The sequence below is a fragment of the Anopheles cruzii genome, chromosome 2 (assembly GCF_943734635.1).
Source record: "Anopheles cruzii chromosome 2, idAnoCruzAS_RS32_06, whole genome shotgun sequence".
Taxonomy (NCBI): Eukaryota; Metazoa; Arthropoda; class Insecta; order Diptera; family Culicidae; genus Anopheles; species Anopheles cruzii.
The window spans coordinates 52,603,231-52,624,079 of NC_069144.1; the positions used below are offsets into that span (position 1 = coordinate 52,603,231).

The following is a 20,849-nucleotide window of genomic DNA, read 5'->3' on the forward strand; positions in this document are numbered from 1 at the left end:
AACAACGGTGCAACAAAAGCCCTCACTCACCTCACGAACCTCGACGTAGTTCGCAAACACACCCCATTCAAAATGTTCAAGCTCGTAAGTTGCTGACCGCCAGTGCACAGTGTTGATAAGAGTGTTGGTCCACGGTGTCCACGGTTGGGTGGTGCGCCGTTTGCAGTGTGTGCTTCTGACTAATCCCTCGTGCATATCCTTCCGTGTCCTTTCGTTCATTCAGCTGGTTCTGCCCCTGTTCTTCGCCGCCGTCTCGGCCGGATACCTCGGTGCCCCGCTCGCCTACTCGGCCCCGGCTTACTCGGCGGCCTACGCCCACGGCCCGGCCTACGCCCACGCCCCGCTGGCCTACGCCCACGGCCCGGCCTACGCTCATGCGTACGCGTCCCCGGTCGTCAAGACGGTCGCTGCCCCGGTTGCTTACGCCCCGGCCCTCCACCATGCCCCGCTCGTTAAGGCCGTCGCTCCGGTTGCCACCAGCTACGCCAACACCTACAAGGTACGTACGAAATTAGAACCTTCTTCGACGACGACGAAAAAATAGGTCGACGCTCGTCGCTTGCCAGGCCGTTGAAGTCTTTCGAACGGACGAATTAATTCGCTCCCTTTTCGCTGCTTTTTCTTTCGGTTCACAGGTCTCCGTGAAGGCCCCGGTTGCCTACGCCGCCCCGGCCGTCGTGTCGCACGCCCCTCTCGCTTACGCCGCCCCAGCTTACGCCGCTCCGGCTTACGCCGCCCCGGCCTACGCTCACCACGCTCCTCTGGCCTACGCTCACGGATACTACCACTAAGCAGGGGGGGAGCTGCCGTTTCGGGACGGGTCAAAGACACAGGGGGAGACTCGGGAGCCCGATGGAGGCCGCCCGCCGGCCCGCCGTGATCCCGCCGTGATCCTGCCGCGATCGAAGCGTGCGACCAAGGCGCCCAGGGCCCTCCTTCACCGTGCGTTCCCTGTCACTGCCTGTCTTCTTGCCATTAGTTAACGCGCTGCATTCCGTTCGCACAGAAACATAACAACCCAGCAACACAAACCCTTGTCTCGAGCCACCCCATCTTGACTGCCGTTAGTCGACCGACCGACCGACCGTTCGGTCGCAACATTTTGAGATTAGATTCGAGCTCCGCCCTCCGGTGCTCCGGTGTGCTGCGGCGAATTGCCACCCTTTGCAACAACACATCCTTCGGGCACAGTGTCAAATCCAACCGAAACGAAACGAGTCCAACCGTCGTGTGTACATATGATGTAAATTCACTGTATTTATTACGGAATAAACTACAAAACAATCTAACGAAGGCAGAGTTTGGTCTTGGTCCGGAGCTCCATTCTGGTCCACGTAAATTGAAATGTTTCGGCCCGAGCTTCGAGTCGACTTTTCGAAGCGAAGTACAGCTTCCCATGACCTTTCCCACGTGGCTTTCGGGTTGTCCTGCCCCTCACCACCTCACCCTGGACCTGGCTTTCGAAATGTCACCTTTGGTTGCGAAATTCATTCGAACGCAAGAATCGGACCGCCCTTTTCCGGCCCGGCGGCCCTTCGAACGAGGTTGGCAACGGTACATTTTAAGAACCCGGCTTGTTGTGTAACAGAAGCTGCAGAAGTGACACCGTGCTCGGTGGAGGGCTCGGTTGGGCTCAGTGTGGCACCTTCTGGCGACCCTTCGACCGACCGTTCGTTCCCAGCGAGATCAAAACGCCCGCCACCGCCCACCAGCCACGGAAAAATTCTAAGAAAATCATTGAACCAGCGGCCCCACCGAGCGGCGTGGCCATGGTGCCCGCGTGTGTGTGTGTGTGCGCGCGAGGTGTCCTCCCTTGGCACACGGCCAGCCCTTTTATGTTCGAGTTCGGGGCTAATTATCGGTGCTGCGGGCGACGTGCAGTTGCCAAGACCGCCGCCGTCGCCGCCGCCGTGCACGACGACGGTGCAGCCGGTCCGATTAGCAATCTCGACCTGCCACCGGCCAGCCGACGGCACCATAAGGCTCTAATTTAATTGATCCTCCACACCGGCCCCCGTCGTTGCCGACCGAGACCGATCACTCGTTCGCTGCGCTCGGTACGCATTTCCTAATATGCGCACACACCGGCCCCAGTTCAGTTGACAACTTCTTCTTCGTCTTCTTGCTACTGATGGCCGTGGTGCGTGCGAGCAACTGGGTGGGGAGCCCACGGCCCCCTGTCCGACCGGGGAGTGCCAAGATTGCCCAATCTTGCGGTTGGATCGAGTGATTTGAATCGATCGAAGCATGCGTCGTCAACATACGGTGCATCGGTGCATCGGTTGCGGCTTTTCTTTTCCATTGAATGACAAAGCATGCGTTGAAATGCGGTTTGTGGGACACTCCGGAACACTCCGTAACCGGCTTCTCGAACGCTCGCTCGAGTCGAATCGAGGACAGCTTGGTAACCGGGAACCGGGCGTGTGCCAACGGTTATTAATCAGACCCACCATTGCGAGCGCTCCATTGGTGCAGCCCCCCCAAAAAGGGGTGCACCGGCTGCCCGGGTGCAACATTGTCCCGCTCGGAGGCAATTAGGCAAAAATTCGCCAAACTCCCATGGCCATCTGGCTTGCCGTTTGCCGCATGTTCCGCAACGCTAAACGTTTGTCCATGGCAGGCAGGACACACACCTTGAGATGGTCTTATCGATACCGCGGGCACAGGGTGGTTCCTTTCGCTAATGCCCGGGCCCCGGCCACTGCACGCGACCTACTGGGTTGTTCAATAAGTGTTTTGCCTTCAGCCTAGCCTTTAAGACGATCCATGAAAAAAAAACGTCAAACAACAGACACAACACCTGAAGTCGTAAGAAAATACAGGATATCGTATTGGAAAATCGGCGAACCACCGAAAGAAATTTAGTATAAGGCCTAGCCATCTCATTGAGCAGTATAACCAATATTTCGACTGAAGTATTGGGTTTCAGCAAGCTGTTTAAAATGGGTGCTGCATTTGCTAAAAAGGCATTCACATGCATCTTTCTTGGCAACATTTAAAGCGTTTTAGATAGGATAAAGTGGATTTTGTGCATTGAAGCATCACAATGGATGAGAGTTGAGTCTCTCACCATGGTCCTGAATCAAAACAAGAGGCTAAGGAGCGGTGTGAATCTTATTCTTCAGTTCCGCATTCGTTCAGAAATTGACTAAAAAGATGTTAGCATCAGTTTTGTGGGATACAAAGAAAATTTTGTCAGCGAATTACTTGCAAACTGGTAAAACAATAAATTTTGATTATTCTTATAACATTGCAGACTTACTGAAACAGAAAATTCGTGAAAAACCCGGTTTGAAGAAAAAAAAAACATCCTCCTCCATCAGGGCAATGCACCGTGTCACGAGAGCATTTTGAAAATGGCAAAAATCCTTGAATTTGAGATCGAATTGTTGGCGTATCCACCCTATTCACAAGATTTGGGCCCTAGCGACTTCCATCTGTTTTCAGACCCAAAAATAATCATGCGTGAAAAGCGTTTTTCATCAAATGATGACGTCATAACTGCTGAGGAAACGTATTTTGAAGCCTTCCCAGTTTTGGAATTTATAAATTGGAGTCTCGATCGAACAAATGTATTGATGCTCAGGGATAACATACTGAATAATAAAGTGTATTTCAAATAATAAACATGTGTCCCTCTTATCGAGGCAAAAAACTTATTGAACAACCTAGTACGCTGTATTGTACGGGATTGAAATGAAGCAAACAAGCTACAACGTAAATACGTTTCGGTAAGCAACGGCCGTTTAACGTACGGCCAGATTTAGCAGATCGAAATGGAACGCATTCAGGGAACGCATTTGTTGTTCTCGGCGCCGTCGGTTACGAAAGACCCGCCCCAGATCGATCACATCAACCCCAGCTCGCCCCAACTTGAGTCGTGTTTCGCAACCGTAAACACGGCGCTGGCCAGTTAGAAACTGCACAAGCTCCCTGGTTTTTGGTTCAAGGCATCAAAAAAAGAGGCCACAGGATGCACTGGAACCGATTGATCGCGAGCTCGTAACTCTTCCCGAGTGCCCGTCATTTTTTTGCCACGCAGAGCAATAAGCTTCGGAGCTACCTGCGCGCACCCTGCGTGACACGATTACCGTGACGCGCTCGAAAGCGAAAGTGCGACAACGTGTTCGTCGCACCGATCGATGGCCAATCAATGGCCGGTCCGGCTGTGAAATGGAGCTGCAGCCGCAATTCAAAATGCACCGTCCGACCGCGTGCACGTGCACTGAATGAATAGTTGGTCCCTTATTCGCCAGCTCGAAGATGCTATAAATATTTAAACATCTTCGGCGCCGGCTTCGGTGAAGCGAAGATCTTCTGCGCGATTGGTGAACCGACAGGAAAATATGGTGCTGACGCTTCGAGCCGGCAACAACACCCCATAATGGGCCATCGGGCCCCACGTTAAATGGCTCTATCAGCACCGGAGCTGGTGCATACTTTTCAACCGGCCACCGTAACGCAGCACGGTAGCCGTGCTGCGGGGAAAACAATTCCGCCACCGTGCGTCCTTGAAACGGTGGTCGATTTTTAAGGTATGCATGAGAAAAAAGGGCTCCACGGTAGCCCCAAAAGCAGCCACCGTACGGTACCCACCAAGAACTCCATATCTATGCTGCAGCATTGTGCAAGTGGTGCGATCACGAGCGATCGGTATCGCTGGCTGACACCTTGAAGGCCCGCGAAACTGCGACTGCGTGCCGTGCGCCGTAGTGGGAACGACCCGACCCGAGCAGGAGAAAAGAACGAAAATATGCAAAAACAATTTGTTGATTAATCATTTGTTAACGCACCCGTTATTTGCATGAAAGACGGGGCGTCGCACGCGCTATCTTCAGGTGCTGATCACAGGCAGGGTCTTGAGACTTATTAAGACACAACAAGGGGGTGGGAGGAGATTTTTGGCAGCAGCAACTACTAATCTCGCTTCATCACGCTGCGGCTGCCGCGCATGATCTTGACGCGACGCGATGGATATGATCGAGCCGCGGAGATAGCCCTCTAATGTTATTTCTTTGATCTCACATCAACCCAACCTCGAAGGTCGCAGCATAACGATTCTCCGAAATTGAACGACTTCGGTTACGGTGTGAATTTATGATGCGTAAACATAAAGAATGTGCCCGTGCCCGTGCACCATGCCATTAACGAGCGCAGTGATTTGCGGTTGTAGGGCAAACAAGACGCCCCTCGATCTTGCGGCAACCACTGTGATCAGGCGAGCTGGTGGGATGTATGACACAGCAGAAAATAAAATGTAAGCAATGGGTAGGCTACGGTCCAAGACGGCGGCATGGCTCTAATGGCATTAAACGAAGCAGCGAAGATAACTGCTCGGATGTGGCACATCGTGGAACTTCTAGAAACAAACGGAAAACGATTAGTTTTTCCCAGCTTGATGCATTGGCTAAAGTGCAAGTAATTGATTTCCGCTCGGTCGCCTTTGCTGAGCCGCCCGGTGAACGTTCGTTCTGATCGTAATTTAAATATCAACTTGCTGTCGATCGGCCGACGGAATCGAGAAGTGTCCTTACCAGATGTCCAGCTAATTATAAAGTGTGGGATAGATTACATAAAGTTTTGCACTCATTAAGTGTCTCCTGTGATTGTCCTCCTCTTTCGTCTATTTTTATTTATGTTTGTACCGAAAAAATTGACGATACCCACTATTTGGACACTATTTTTAACACGTTTAAACGCCTATTTAGCATAAGCGTTACAGTCATAAACACAGTCATAAAAATGCCTATCAATGCTTCTGATTGACAGCTGAATTAAAAGCTGACGACAAATTGTTATGAAATCCGAGACATTATGTAAGCTTCTGGGTGATCAGCCCTATTGTTTTTTTACTCTATTGTAAAGCTCTGTCCAAACGCTGCCGCCTAGTGTCAAATTTTGATTAACTTGTCTATGGTCGAACCGACTGAAAACCGGTAACCGTGGGCTAGTTACAAGGTTGTAACGGCCAAGCCGCCTGTCCGAGAAGCGCATGTAATACTTAATGACCTGTCAGCTGGAAACCCTTTTTCCCAAACGGTACACCTGGGGGCAGGAATCGTCACCTAGACCTACTCGCAGAAGCAGCCCATTTGTAAAGGCTTCGATGCGATGACAAATGAAATGGGATCACTAGGTGCCCAATAGAAACAGTAACAGTAACAACACAGGATATTACTAGGTGTATGCATGAAAAATCGGGAACTTAAAAAAATGGCTGTACCTGCCGATTGGGACTTCCTAGTTTTGCTGTTCTTTCATCATTACCTTGTTTCGACATCAGGTAAATGATTTCAGGTCGAAAAAAAAATTATTTCGGTTTGCAACCCATAATTGAAAGGGTTAAACTATGTCAACTTTTGTGCCTGAAAATGACGTTTTGCGGGGATTGTTATTTTTCTGCCCCTGTTGAAGAAAACTGCTTCGGAATCGCACCAAATGCTTGTCGGGACTTGTGTTTGGAAGATCGCAGTGCTTTGAGTGGGTTAAAAAATTTCAAAATGGCGATTTTGACTTAACAAAAAAAAGGGTCGAAGGACTCCAAAAAACGAACTTTCTGGTGGGACAGAAAGTTGTGGTGTTTCACAAGCTCCTAAAATCTGATGCAAACGTTAATTCCGATCGCTACTGACAACAAATGATCAATTTGAACCATGCATTTATCGAAAAACGACCAAAATGCAATTCTAGGGGGTTCCGATGGGGGCGCCTGGTGGCCCGTGGAAACAAGCACTAGGCCCCCAGAAAAACAAAACTGTTTGAGGATACTATCAAATCACTTGGATGGGAGTTGCTATCCCTCCCCGCGTTATTCACCACACTTGGTTCTTTCCGAATATCATTCATTTTCCTCGATAGGACACGTATTGGCTGAGCAGCTTTTCGTTTTTCTACGAGGAAGTCAAAATTGGATGACTAACTAGTTTACTTAAAAAAAAGAAGAATTCTTTCGCCTGGGAATCCACGATTTAGCAGAGAGATAGGAGAAATGTATAGCTAGCGATGGCACATACTTTGAATAAAATAGAAATTTGCATAAAAATTTTATAAACGTTTTTTGTGTGATAACAAATCCCGATTTTTCATGCATACACCTAGTAAATCATACCTCGCGATCCGATTTTGGTTCCTTTCCTAGTCGCGAAACGCGAACGAAAGGCGAGAAAATCATCGAAAAAACATCGAATGTTTATTGTGCAGCTGGTTGCAGCTATTCTAGGCGCATTAGTGCTGTAGATTTGAAGTCACCGTACACTGTAAACCAGTACATTACGAGGTACACTGTAAATTGAAAAAAATAAACAAAAAAAAATTGTAGTTACCTAGGGCCACACGAAGCGTAAAACCGAGCCTAAAAGCAATGCGTAATGCCAAATCGTTTACGTTTCGTGTGGCAGGCTTAAAATATAAAAAAGTTTATACAGACATGTCAAACATATTTACATTCATGCTTTTGGTCCGTGAAAACAGAAATCAAAGAGGTAAGTTGACATCTAAAAAAAAAAATCTGTTTTTTTAGATTTTTTTTTGCTGTACCAGCAAAGAACTTACATTATCCTCTGTTTGTTAACAAACCGTATGCAAACAGCAATCATTTGCCCCAAGGAAACCGTTTGAAACCGTTTGTCCCAAGGGACCCTAAATATTACCGTCACGAGGGCCATCCGGTTTGACAAGGACTTTCAACCGTCATTTAAAAACGTACAATATTACCGAAGGAAATAGAGTACACCAACACACCCGGACAATGGACACACGGACTACGATTACAAGTACGAAACCAGAGGATCATGGAGCCGTAGAAATGTGCCGCCTTGGCAATGGTTTGCGGAAAAAGCGAGGTTGGTCTATGCGGTCGCGCAAGGGAGTGGAGTCTGATAAAAACTGGTTCACCGGCGATACAGCCCGGTTCGTTGAACGACGTGCATAATTCGATCAACCGGATCGTTTCTCTCTCGTCCGCGTTGTGACCGAGCTGCAGCATTACAGAGTGAACTTGACCCTGACGCATACGAACTGTCCGCTCTTGGAGCGTAGGGCCTTCGCCGGTATGAAACCCGGTACCTCGAAGCCGTGGACGAAGATTGAGCTGGCAGTGGCCGTCGCCGTGACTTTCCGTTTCGTTGTGAAGTAATTTATATGAGCGCCAGGCACGGATGTGGTTGCTGAGATGGCGCTCGCGTGCGTTTATGGTGGGTGTTCCACGGCGCTAATTACGGCAGCCACTGCCGGGCTAGGGTATTAGATGGATCCGTGTTATTGTACCTGTTGAAATTACGATTGATTTCCCATCTTATGTCCGCGTTGCGAAAAGAACGACATTTTATCATTTCGTTTAAAAATGTTAAACTTACTTCAATCAACTTGAACACTAGTGAACACTGAACATACGATCACTTACGCATTTACGATCAGTGGACTGATAATTGTTGGAGAAACAAATTACATATTACGACAAGGATGTCGGGTTAATGGGACACGACGGTGTGTGCAATTTATTCCCTCCTAAGCCATTACAAATCTCACGGTTCGGTAAGCAAGTTTCTGTTGACGCCTAGCCAATGGTGTCAATAGACGTGTCATTTCCATTTCGGACTCGTTCCAAAAATATAAGACTAACTCTACACCGTTGTCTATATCGAAGACAGAGAAAAGTTTTTGGAATGGTTTTTGGACAAACCCTGAGGTAGATCCACTTGGTAATGCAATAGGGTACAATTTACAATTTTGGGTAATTGAACCCTAAACTTCGGATAGTAGTTGTACGAAGAAATATAACTTCTAAACAGCAATTGATACAACAATTAGTAAACGAAAAGTGATACAATTGAAAACAACTACGACGAAATGAGTTTCACGTTATTTATTCAAAAACATAGCCATGTGTCCAATTCTGAGATTGATTTCTCTAGTTTTAAGAAACACACCGTAGTGGCACGGATTTTAAATTCTTGTAGCTGATAAATAGTCATTTCAGTTGAAAACATTTTGACACATTTTGCGTTAAACGTACCATAGCGGGGACATTAAATCGTCCTTATTTGGACGCCCAAATTTGGTCAATACAGGGCTGTTGGTCGAACACACTCAACATCCTTCCAGCACATGTGCGATCGCGATCCAGTAAAAAAGAGATTGTGTGCGGCACATGCTCAAAATACCGAGGACACTACTCGGCCCTTCGACGCGCTTTCTGACGCCGGCTTTCGGTTTCGGTAGGCAGTAATAATGTGCAATCAAGCATGGATTGCACTAATTTTAGCCAGGAGTTACAATGTTGCTGGACGTCCCGTAAACAGGTCCCCCAGGTGAAGGAAGGGGCCTCCTAGCTTGAGTGGTCGTCCTAGCAGCATCGAAAGAGAATTTCTGTCCGAGGCTAGTGGTCAAGATCTATGGACCTCTGGTCTGTTTCTGGCAGTTCGAAAGCCTATGCCGCAGCAGCGGAGAGCTGATCGTTACGATCTTTCGAATCAAAGCGACCAAATTGTTTCTATAATGAGGTCTACTCGGTTCTAGTTGCAAATTAATTCTAATTTTATTCTAAAATTTTGGCTTCTTATGTACTGACTCATAACAAACGGTGCGTGTCGTTGATGTTCGTGGAGTTATCCTGTCGTTCCGCCGAGTTCGCTCTGCCGGTGCAGTAACCCACTTTGTCCCTGTGGCATTGATTGATAAAACATCTGAACTGTATGAATTCTCCGGAAAACTACAGCAATAACCATACGATCATTTAAACCGTGTGCTGAGTTGCACTTTCCCGATGTTCAGAGCGACGCCTGCGGTGACGCCGTTAAGAAATGAACCATACTCGATTTATCTTTAAACTTACAAGCACCACCGCTTAGCAGAAACAGCCCTGTAGGAGTAGAAACAATAAAGCGACCCTTTCTAAAATTTCCTAAATCGCCACATTGCGCGGGTGGTTCGTGAACTGTTTTGCACCCAGAACGAGTACGTGGCCCGATCGGCTGTTATGTAACGCCCCGTGCGGAGCATATGGTCGACCCAGAGTCAACGGGTTGTTTCGAGCCGATGTTGTGTGTCGAGATGCTGGCGCAATGCCCGGGACTGGCGCGAGAAAAGAACTCATAAACCCTTGTACACCGGATGGCAAAAGAAAAACTGAATACGTTAACAACTGCCCGACGGTTTCCTTCGGTAGGTGCCGATAGGTCAGGCCCGCAAATGGCCCGTGATCGAACGGCACCATATAATGCCAAACCGGAGCATAATAACACACAGTGCGGGGGCCACTGCCGGGTCACACGCTCACGCAGTACGCTGGTCGGGGAGCGAAATTGATTATGATTTATACTGGACATAGGAAGGTAATTTCGCTGTCATCTCCCCCGGTCATCTGTCGTCCGTCAGCGGAGTGCGGTTGAGCGAAACACCAGGCCATTTATTTACGACTACCGGCCATTTTGATCCTTGGCGATCCAGGCAACAGCGCTTGACGCCGATCTTGTAATTGCTTCTGTAATCCTATCGCCTGCCAGATCGATACCGATGAAGAAAAAATTGAACACATCTGAAACGAACGACATCAAAGCAGTGTTTGTCAGTAGTCAGTTCTTTTGCAACCTTTTGGGCCGGTTCTAACCACATCTTAAGAGTGTCCGTGTGTCGGGGTCGGTTTCCTTTGCCTTCCGAAGCAATATAAATTAACTTTAATCGTCGAGGCAGCGGATCGGCAGGCATTAATTATGGAGTACGTGGAGGTAGCAGCGGACCCGGTTCTATCCACTTGTCGCGATAGTTCTACATCGCGGGCGCGGTGTGCATTAGCAACTCCGCTCTGCCCGAGAAGGTCCGTGCAAACGGTGTTGAACAGCCCGCCCTCCCGGTCTGATGTTTAATTTATCGTCCCGATTTGTATTTTGCACCATTTTCGATCGCTACCCATGCCCATCATCATCATCATCATCATCGTTAACATTCGCGGGGCTCCGATGTCGCTGGACGTGCAACGGTTTCGGTTGTAGGCTACGAAAATGCCAACCGGAAGCCGACGGTGCGACGGCCACCGATCAGTGTAGGATGATTTACCGTGCCACCACCGGCTACGTGGCTTCGAGGTGCGTCGAAAAGAACGCTTTACCGTTTTAAAACACGTCTACCGTGGACACGTCAGTTCGTTTGAAAGAAACTCCACATCCGGGATTCGGTTGGCTGCAATTTATTACGGACCGGTGGAGATGATTGTTTTTTTTTGGGGGGGCAAACTATGTTATTTTGGATTCTACAAAAACATGTTCAATCATTTCGGTGTTTATTAAATTCACAGCTTAACCCAGACCGCCATTCCGAATGACGAGTGTGACTTTTAATTAGGCTCTTAAGGCCGATGCTGGACTTTCAAAAGTTGCGCAAAACATGTATCGGTTTACCCTCAGTCATCGCGGTCCAACCGAAAGTCCTTTTCCATCGTGAAACGTGAGGTGTGCTATCTGTCACGTTCCCTAAAATTTTATGGATCAAACGGTGTCTTTTATGTTCCATTCTCTTGGTGGCATACGACAAGGCGCCGTGTGGAACCGTTGTTCATGGCCTGCACTGAGCGCAATTCCAAAACAATAAACACCTCCAAAGAAAACTAGGCCTCCTCATATCGCTTACATGCGGAGCTGTTGCAAACACCTCGTACCGAGACAGCATAATGCATTTCGCACAGCCTTCCACCACGGCCACCGAAGGCATCGCTAACGATGCAAGTGGTGGCCCTTGTACGGTGCAGCTGCAGTTTTGTAGAACAAACAAACAACAGGGTGCTATCGTCTCAATTTAATGAATAGCAACCCACCGTATGATCATCTATCTTGGGGTGGCGGGATTGAGCAATCATGAGCCTGTCATCATTTGATCGAGATACTACTGCGGTTGAAAACTGACGAGTCAAAGCTGTTACTACCGGCACAGGAACATCACATCCGTCGTCATGGGATTTGCAAACCATGAGTAGAACCGAATCAAAGAACAGTCGAAGTAAACTTACTTAATTTAATTCAATATGCATAAAAGAAGTATGGCTGTCTTTTCCAAATACTGAAACCTGTGGCACATCGGTGCAGAGAGGAATGATGATCAATCTTTATACTAAAACTTTTTTGTTCATACAAATGAGCATGATTCTCCAATACCTAAACATTGAAAGTGAAATAAAGCAACTAACTTAACATAATTTTTTATTTATTTTTTTAAATATTCCAACATGCGGTTTCCAAAATAAATAAACAAAGTTAAAAGTTTATCGAAGAAATATATTATGATCATAATATCGATACTTTGAAACGTTGACTCACTAGTTTTCAGACCAAGTAGTAGAGATAAAAACGCGGCCACACGTGGATTCGTCCTTCGGCAACGCGATGCGAAACGAAAGCCCCGTGCCGAAAGCTTGTCACGGCTTTGTCCGGTCTTTGCGACGTTGGGCAACGAGGACCTGGCCACGATTAGGACCGACTGCTACGTGACGTCTGTCATGCGCTGTTACGCCAGGTAAATGGACAATGCCTTTTGCCCGTTTGGTAGCGGTTTCGGTCTCTCACCGCACATCACATCGCAACACAATGGTTTATTATAGTGTGGAACAACTTCGGTAGCAGACTAGCCAACCTTCCCAAAAAACCGCCGCCGCTGCTGCACTGTGACAAATGATTCTTTTTCTACCGACAAAATCGCAAATCGGACACCATCTTAGGTCCCGCGACGGATTCTGTGGCAAATCGCGTGACTTTATGGTGGGTTCGCGCTTTGGTGCCCGGCATACCCTACCGCAACACGAACATCGTGACACGGAACATGGGTGAGCAAGTTTCATTCATTTATGCAATCGAGCTCCGGTTCATTCACAATATAAATACTTCACGACCAGCCGGCGTTTCGGAGAAGGAAGGAATCGCAATCCATTTTGTGCGTTTTTCGCTCTCCAACTCAGCTGAAGCAATATAAAGCTTTCAAAGAGATAAGATAAACTTTTATGTCCAGATTACCCCGAGACCACAACAAACGGTTGAGACCGTCGTTTCGCCAAAATAATCCTACAACCTGTGGATAGATGGAAGCTTCCTGAGTATGATGAGGTAACGCAAAATTTAAAGTCAATGTTTCAATTCGGCATTGCAATTAAAGTCTGCTTTCCGTTAGGTTAACGAATCGCAAGGCAGTATCGAAGAAAAGGTCAAGGTTGACTTTTAAAACTGTGTTTTGGTGTTTGATAGTTGTTATCGAAATTACCCAATAAACTATCGTTTAGTGTATTTTTCGATGGCCAATCACCTAGTCGGAAGTAAACGTGGCCTCTTTAGTCAGCTTTTTCTGCCCAAACGTTTCATACTTTGCACACATCATAACTATCAGCAACGAAAAATCTCAATCCTGATCGGTGTTCTTTGTCCGGAAGGTGAACTTTAGCGACGCCGAGATCCCGTCGCTTATTGAAGGGGCTCTGACCAGCGTCACTCAACGTCTGGATCCGGTTAAACAGGATTTATGTTCTGAATTGGTTTAAACCGGCATCGGCATCGTAATGTAACGTGAGGAGTGAGCGACGCAAAGGTGAATTCTTGCCGCAACATCAAGAGAATAATGATGCTTTTACTATTTATAAAGATCATCATCATCATCATCATTACCGGCCAACTTCAGGCTTATTGTTACGCATATTGATATCACACATTATGTACTGAGTACTGATCTCATATTCATGGGAGTGGCTACATGGGAGTTCTAGTTATTAAACTATTGAGCAGAAACACATAACGTTGGACTGTTTCCACCAACTTCCAAATTATACATTAATAAAATCCTCATTACAAATACTGTACTTTTCTTCCTTAACACTTGTTGGGGAAACATCAATAAACATTTTGAATTGGCGTTCAATCAATAAATATTTTGAATCAATACGTACCATGAAACGATAGTATATGTTAATTATTTAACTAAACCCCCAATTTAAAACACGACTCAAATATCAAACATGACCTACTAAAGAGTAACACGGAAGTGCAAAACAGCGACAGTATACCCGTTGAAGCAGTTTAACGTACCGTTCGCAGCAGTGGTCAGTTTGTTGACAGCGCTGTCTGCACGAACCAAATGCTTCTATTTCCCTAACTTTAGTTTCCTTGGTGCATTTCGCTGTGCAGTCATGCGCTGCAGGAGCTTTCAAAACACCAGAAATATCCAAATACTGAGTCACAATACTCATACAAAACGGATTCGACGGGCATTGAAAACTCATCTTGTGAAACGCGGCAGCGAAATGTGCAGCCGGACAAACAGCTTTGAACGTGCTGCCGGCGCTTTCGGTACACGAGCGGCAGCATAATTATGAACGAAAAATTGACACTAAACATAAAATAGCCCAATCGATTCTGCTGCTCGAACGTGACCGACACGGGTGACGAAAGCCACTGGCCACCGGCTTGCACTGCTGCAAGGAGGCTATAATGTTTACTGTTTCTACTCCTATTTTTCGTGCGATCTGATCGAGTGTAGGTGTCCCATTGCTTCGTGGCACGTGGTTTTCTGATGCCGTCTGGCCGCCTGGTCGCCTGGCCGATACCGGGCAGCTAGTGAAACCCTTCATACCACCACCACAAGCCTCGGACTGACTGACTTCCCGTATTCCTTAGCCGTGGCTCGCGAAGAACGAACCTCCCCTGAAGGTAATGTAAATGAGTTCTATGTACCCGTGCCGTGGTCAAGATACTGTGCACAATACGTCGTGCTTCGATCACGCCGGATAATGTACGGGGAGGGCAACATATAGGCTCGAGATTGCACTCCCCAGAGCCCACGCCGGGGGTTCGCAACGGCAAAACAAATGCGAACATGCTTCCCACCTGCATTCTGGTCGCCGGTGAGATGGTCAGTACCGCGTAGCCAAGATCTTGATGGACATTACTTAGCCAAACACACACACACACACATGCGTAGACTGAGGTGAAATTATAGCGAGAGGCTGGCGCCTCGGTGCACTCGGTGCCTTCCGCCAGCCCAACCGAGCGGCCGGTTTTCCTTTGCAACGAACAAGGGGCTCGTCGCTTGCTGCCGCATTGCTGTCTTTTGAGTTGGTATTCGCTTTTTCTCTCGCTGGCGCGGGTGCCTGGCGTCGAGTTGAGCCGGCGATTTTTCCCGATTCCATGTCGGCCGAAGTAAACACGGTGCTAGAACAAGTACCCTGATCACTTACTATAAAAGCTACCGACAACCGGGCGGGATGGTATAGTCCGTACTCGACTGTGATCCGCAACACAGACCTTCTTCGTCGTTCTTTTTAACAATCCCAATAGAACTCGATCGCAAAATGCTGAAGTTGGTGAGTAGATCGCGGGCGATAGCGGGACAGAATACTGCAGGAAGAACGCTCTCGGTGTGTGGAATGGTGTCTCAATCAGGATTGGTTCTATTGCGTTTAGGTGGTGTTGTCGATTGTTTTGGCCGTCGTTGCGGCTCGTCCCGGTGCCCTTACATACTCGGCTCCAGCGTATGCGTACGCCCCGGCCACGCTCATTGCCAAGCCGGAGATCTACTACCACAAGAGTATCATCGAGGAACCGACGGTGGCGCACGTTGGAAGCATCATCAAGACGATCCCGACCGCCGTCTCGCACCAGAGCTCGACGGTGGTCCACAATTCGGCCAAGATCACTGAACCGATCTATGCGCCAGCCGTCAAGCAGACCCTCATTTCTACTCCCATCGCCAAGACGACGTACATCGCGGCTCCGGCAGCCTACGCTTACGCCGCGCCGGCTTTTGCCTATCACAGCGCCTACGGCTATCATCTGTAATGCGGCCAGTGACCGAAAACGATCTAAAGGAGTACGAACATGAAACTGTGACGGAATAGATTGCGCCAAACATCCCCATACTCCCTTTTCCTGCCAACTCTCCGTCGTGTACGTCGGGGACGAGTGATACTCCACGTGAACTGCAACTGAATGGCCATCCTGAACTCTACTCACGCGCGGTGATAGCAGTGCCCGATGAGAGCGTTCCACAAACGGCAAACGACATTTCGAACTTGCACTGGCTGGCCGCCAGTGACTTCGCGGGTGAGATCCTTCTATTGTTCATTTCGATTGTTGGTAAAAGAGTAGAAGGTTCCTGGCCGGCTGGTGTGAAATATAGAAATGTCTTTCCAGAACAACGTCTCAGTTAGTAGTTTTGTATAGTCCGAACTTTCATTTAGCGGATGCAAACGGATTAACGTCTTTACCTTTAGCAGTTTATTGTAAACCAACTGACATTTGAATGGATCAAGCAATTGATTCGAAGTCTATTATCTACTAATTATGTACTGAGTCTTTGTCTAACCATTATGCACTTTAATGTGTTTTAGAACACATATCGCTGCTTCACACTTATTAAAAAGAACAAACTTTTTCTTAAGCCAATTTGAAGTGAACTATATTTTTCACTCTGAAATCAAGAGTTCAATAATCTTCTGGAACTGCTGGCTATAATAACTACGTATCACTCCATTTTCATTCATTATTCAATATACTTGAATATCTTAGCATTGAGCTGTGCGCAGTGAGCTGAACCACTTTTGTTTTCTTTAGAGCAGGAAACAATTTCTACAGTCCCGCTTCTCTCCTTCCCTTGGTGCTTGTTTCCTTACGCATTACATTACATTTAAATTCGCTCTTTGCATAAAAAACTGCTCCTCCACTGCAACAGGTTAACATTTGCAAATGTCAGCTAGAACTGGCCCCAACCGAATAAACAAACCTGATTTCCAACCCGCGTCGCTAGGCTTGTGGGTTGCGAGTAGAGCTTTGTGAGGCCTTTACGTCGCATATCCGTCGCACTTTTGCTTGCTTCGATCACACTTCTTCAGTAGCGCTGCTTCTATCCCGACTTGCTGCTAATTCAGCGGAGCGATCAGTATCCTATAGTATTCAGGAGGGTTCAGTATCATCCTCACGATCCAACGAGGACAAACGGTATGTACGTGTGATCAAATTGATTTATCCGTGTTTTAGTGACATATCTTGTCATGACCTCTGGTGTTCGTGTGGAGGTCATCCTGATTGGCATAGACCCATGCGTTCAAAAAATCAGTCTTGAGTGACTTAAGTTTTATGACAAGGGTATGAAATTTCGACTTCACAAAGCCATGGGCGGGAGTTACACATTGGTTGTGTCTCAAAACCGGTAACAAAGCTTCCTCCAAAAGTTCAGGGACGTATGAGGCATGCTCGATGTGATTTGCTCTCATTCCTTTATCGAGGAGCACAGCACGGCTTTCACCAGCAACTCAACTGATGGTTCAAGGACGTAACGTGAGCTTCGGATCTTCGTTGCCAGGATCGGGGCGAGTCAGTGCATCTCCTTGTTGCACACAGTGTGGATCGAGTCTGACCGAGACCGAGATTCGATCACTTCAACCACTTTTGCACCGCTTAAAGTTATATATAAGGGAAGGCTACGGGAGACCAGCAGTTGCAGTGCCGAGCAGTGCCACAGAAGATCGGTGTAATTAATCAGCAGTATCTTTATAGAGCCACAAGAAACCTACGATGACAGCAGTTCGATGACGTGTTTTAGTGTAAAGTGCCATCCAGCCCAAACAACAGCTATGTTTCGAACAGTAAGAAAGCGAATGTTCCAAACGTTAGCCCAGTTATTTTAAAGTGTCTCTGCTTTCGTCTTCTTTCGGTTGTGTATCTTCTCGATACCCGTTCGCGATATTTAGTTGCTCCTGTTGGCGCTTGCGTGTGGTGTCCTGGGGCAGAATGTGTCGAGTACCACCAGCACCATACCTCCGGAAGCGATCGTCAATCTCGACGACGACGACTTTCAGCTATTTCTCGCGGGCCGTGAACCGAAGGCTTTCTCGGGATCGACAACAAGTTCCAACTCGTCTGTAACAACTAGCACCACTCCTCGGACGACGACTCCTACGACGACCACCATACCACCGCGTCCACCGAGGCTGGATCAGGATTTACCGAGTGACACCAATACCATATCTCCGCTATCGACCTTCGATGCTGAACTCTATGTCCTCGGTCTCGGTAAAGCGGTTTCATTGAACTCGACAACATACTCCGACCGTACCACCATATCTCCGCTGTCGACCTTCGATGCTGAACTTTATGTCCTCGGTCTCGGAAAAGCGGTCTCATTGAAGACGACAACATACTCCAACTTGCCCACCAAAACAACGACAAAGGAATCCATATTTCGTACAACTACTACCACACCATCGCGTCCACAGAGGCCATTATCGACCACCTCTACCACCAGTGTTCCCAAAATTCCTGTGATTAAAGGCAGCTCGTGGTTTGAAGAAGGCATACCAACTACGCCTAACAGTGACGTGCTCGGACAGCAGTTCCGACCAGCGGCCCAAGACTTTACCAAGTGGCTGATGCAACAGATGAACAAACAGGAAGTAGCGTTTGTTCCTCAGCACGTCGCAGTGTGTAGTACACCAGTGCATGCCGCATGGAGCAGCCCAGTCCGTCCGACAACCGTGGCTCCTTTTCCAGCCTTCAGCAGTGGTCAACCGGGTGGACATCAGCAAAGTCTCCACAGCCAGTTACAAACTTCCCAACAGTTGACGGATGGACTACTGACCCTGTGGACTCCGAGCGGCCCTTTCATTCAGACGAATGGTCAGCGTTACACTCCACCAGCCGTCTCTTACCAAACGTCGACTGTCACCTACGGAAATAATGGTGTTTCTCACAATAATCATTACCAAATCCACCACCACCAGGATCTGCAGCAGCAGCAACAACAGTTACCTTTTCCAGGCTCCTCGCACTCTACTGACACCTATCTCAGTCATCAAAAACCTACTCCTCAGCCTGGACCACAACCGACAACCTCATCCAGTCGGGCTCCCATTGCGATAGATCGCGTGCCACAGTCAAATGCTGTCTTCTATTCGGACAGAAACTACTACTACACCCAGCGGGTAGCACCGTCGCCACCTCAGTTCCGACCGTACGCACTCCAGCACTTGGGGAGGTCATTTTTGATTAATTACTCCTAACAAAGCGCGATTGTTATCAATTTGTAAATGTCAATGCTAAAGAAACATCAGATTTTGGACGTTCTTGTTTCATCTACGGGTGTCCAATCAAAGGGTTTTTTTCATTTGCTTATTAAAAAAACGGCTAAATATTTTTCGATGCTTAAACATTTATTTGAAATGTTGATTCATCAAATTTTTACATAAAATACGATTTCGGTTTCAGAAAATTGGGAATTATGAAACACTTATTTCAAAATTCGTAGATCTTCAACTAAAACGGTAGGACATTTGAAAACCTTATTTAATTGAAGCTCATTTCCACCACGATGGCTATGTTGAAAAGCAGAATTATCGTTTTTAGGGTTCGGAAAATCCACACGTCGTGTAAGCGAAGCCAATGCACCCAAAACGAGTGACTGTTCGGTGCGAATTTTGGTCTGGCGGCCGTTAAAAGCAAAGGAAATTTTTGGACGAATGTCGAAAGGGTAAAATAACTCTTCCCGTTCAATTAGTATTTTAAAAGGACGGTTTCTGAGTTTAAACGTGGTCGTTAAAAACGATCCTCGTCTAAAACGTCCAAAAACAGATACGATAGCTGAAATCGTAGAAAAAATACAAATACACTGAAAGCGATTTAGTACAAGGCCTAGACATTTCATTTAGCAGTATAACCAATATATTGACTGAAGTAATGGGTTTCAGAAAGCTGTGTGCACAATGGGTGCCGGATTCGCTAAAAATGGAACGAAAACGCATTTAAGTGCAATATTTTCGACAACATTTAAAGCTTTTTCGAAAGGATAAAGTGGATTTTGTGCATTGAATCATCATTATGGATGAGGCTTGGGTCCTGGATCAAATCACCATGATCCTGGATCAAAACAAGAGACTAAGGAGTGGTGTGAAGCTGGTTCTTCGGCTCCGAAACGAGTTCGTGTCCAGAATTTGCCCAAAAAGGTGTTAGAATCTGTTTTGTGGGATGCGAATGAAATTTTGTCAGCGGATTACTTGCAAACTGGTAAAACAATAAATTTTGATTATTGTTGTAACCCTTTAAACCTACTGAAAGTGAAAATTTGTGAAAAAAGACCTGGTTTGAAGAAGAAAAACATCCTCTTTCATCAGGGCTAATGCACCCAGTCACTCAAGAGCATTTTGCGCAAAAATCGTGCGTAGAAAACGTTTTTCATCGTCATATGACGTCATAACAGCTACGGAAGCGTATTTTGAAGCCCTTCCAGTTTCTCACTTCAGGGATGGAATGTATAAATTGTAATTTCCTTTGAACAATTGTATCATCAAGGGAGGTCATACTAAATAATAAAATGTGTTTCAAACCATAAAAATGTGTTTTTCTGTTTCTTTTCTAAAAATGTTATCGAGGCTCCGAATTGATTGAACAGAAAATAAACTAAAACGGATTGTCAAGACGAGCGTCGAGGTGTCCGTAGTTCACCTGAAGCTGCATCAGCTCCATACGGGATTTTGAATGCTCAGTAAAAACGCCATTTTAACCTCAGACTGCGAATAATCAAATCGGCAATGCGGCAATGGCTTGGCAATGGTAACGGAAATGGCTTCGCTTCAACTGGAAACAGTGAGTTGATCTGAACGTCGAGGTGTACACGTCGTATTACTTTTCGACTTCTGATCATCGGTGTGGTGGTGTGCTCTCCTTCCTTTATCAAGGAGCCCCGACTCCCCACGCACTGCAGTTTCCAAGGAAACGAAGAAGAAAACAAACGCGGCGTTGCTTCTTTAAGTCCTCGGTGGGATATACTCAGAACGACTTTCACCATCAACTCCGCTGGACCACTGGATGGTCCAAGGACGTAAATTGAGCTTC

General features: G+C 47.0%; 3 protein-coding genes across 3 annotated transcripts; all 3 read left to right on the forward strand.

Moving 5' to 3' along the window:
- Nucleotides 1-1,279, forward strand: LOC128267231 (cuticle protein 10.6-like). The gene is made up of 3 exons (XM_053004032.1): nt 1-84; nt 224-499; nt 636-1,279. The coding sequence occupies exons 1-3, from the start codon at nt 73-75 to the stop codon at nt 789-791; spliced, it is 444 nt and encodes a 147-aa protein (XP_052859992.1). The 5' UTR covers nt 1-72; the 3' UTR covers nt 792-1,279.
- Nucleotides 1,280-15,191: 13,912 nt separating this feature from the next.
- On the forward strand, nt 15,192-16,151 carry LOC128278383 (cuticle protein-like). The gene is made up of 2 exons (XM_053017109.1): nt 15,192-15,328; nt 15,429-16,151. Exons 1-2 carry the CDS (start codon nt 15,317-15,319, stop codon nt 15,801-15,803), a joined length of 387 nt encoding a protein of 128 aa, XP_052873069.1. The 5' UTR covers nt 15,192-15,316; the 3' UTR covers nt 15,804-16,151.
- A 667-nt stretch (nt 16,152-16,818) lies between these two features.
- On the forward strand, nt 16,819-20,335 carry LOC128277494 (mucin-5AC-like). The gene is made up of 3 exons (XM_053015957.1): nt 16,819-16,961; nt 17,520-17,608; nt 17,714-20,335. Exons 2-3 carry the CDS (start codon nt 17,552-17,554, stop codon nt 19,019-19,021), a joined length of 1,365 nt encoding a protein of 454 aa, XP_052871917.1. The 5' UTR covers nt 16,819-16,961; nt 17,520-17,551; the 3' UTR covers nt 19,022-20,335.
- Nucleotides 20,336-20,849: the final 514 nt, after the last annotated feature.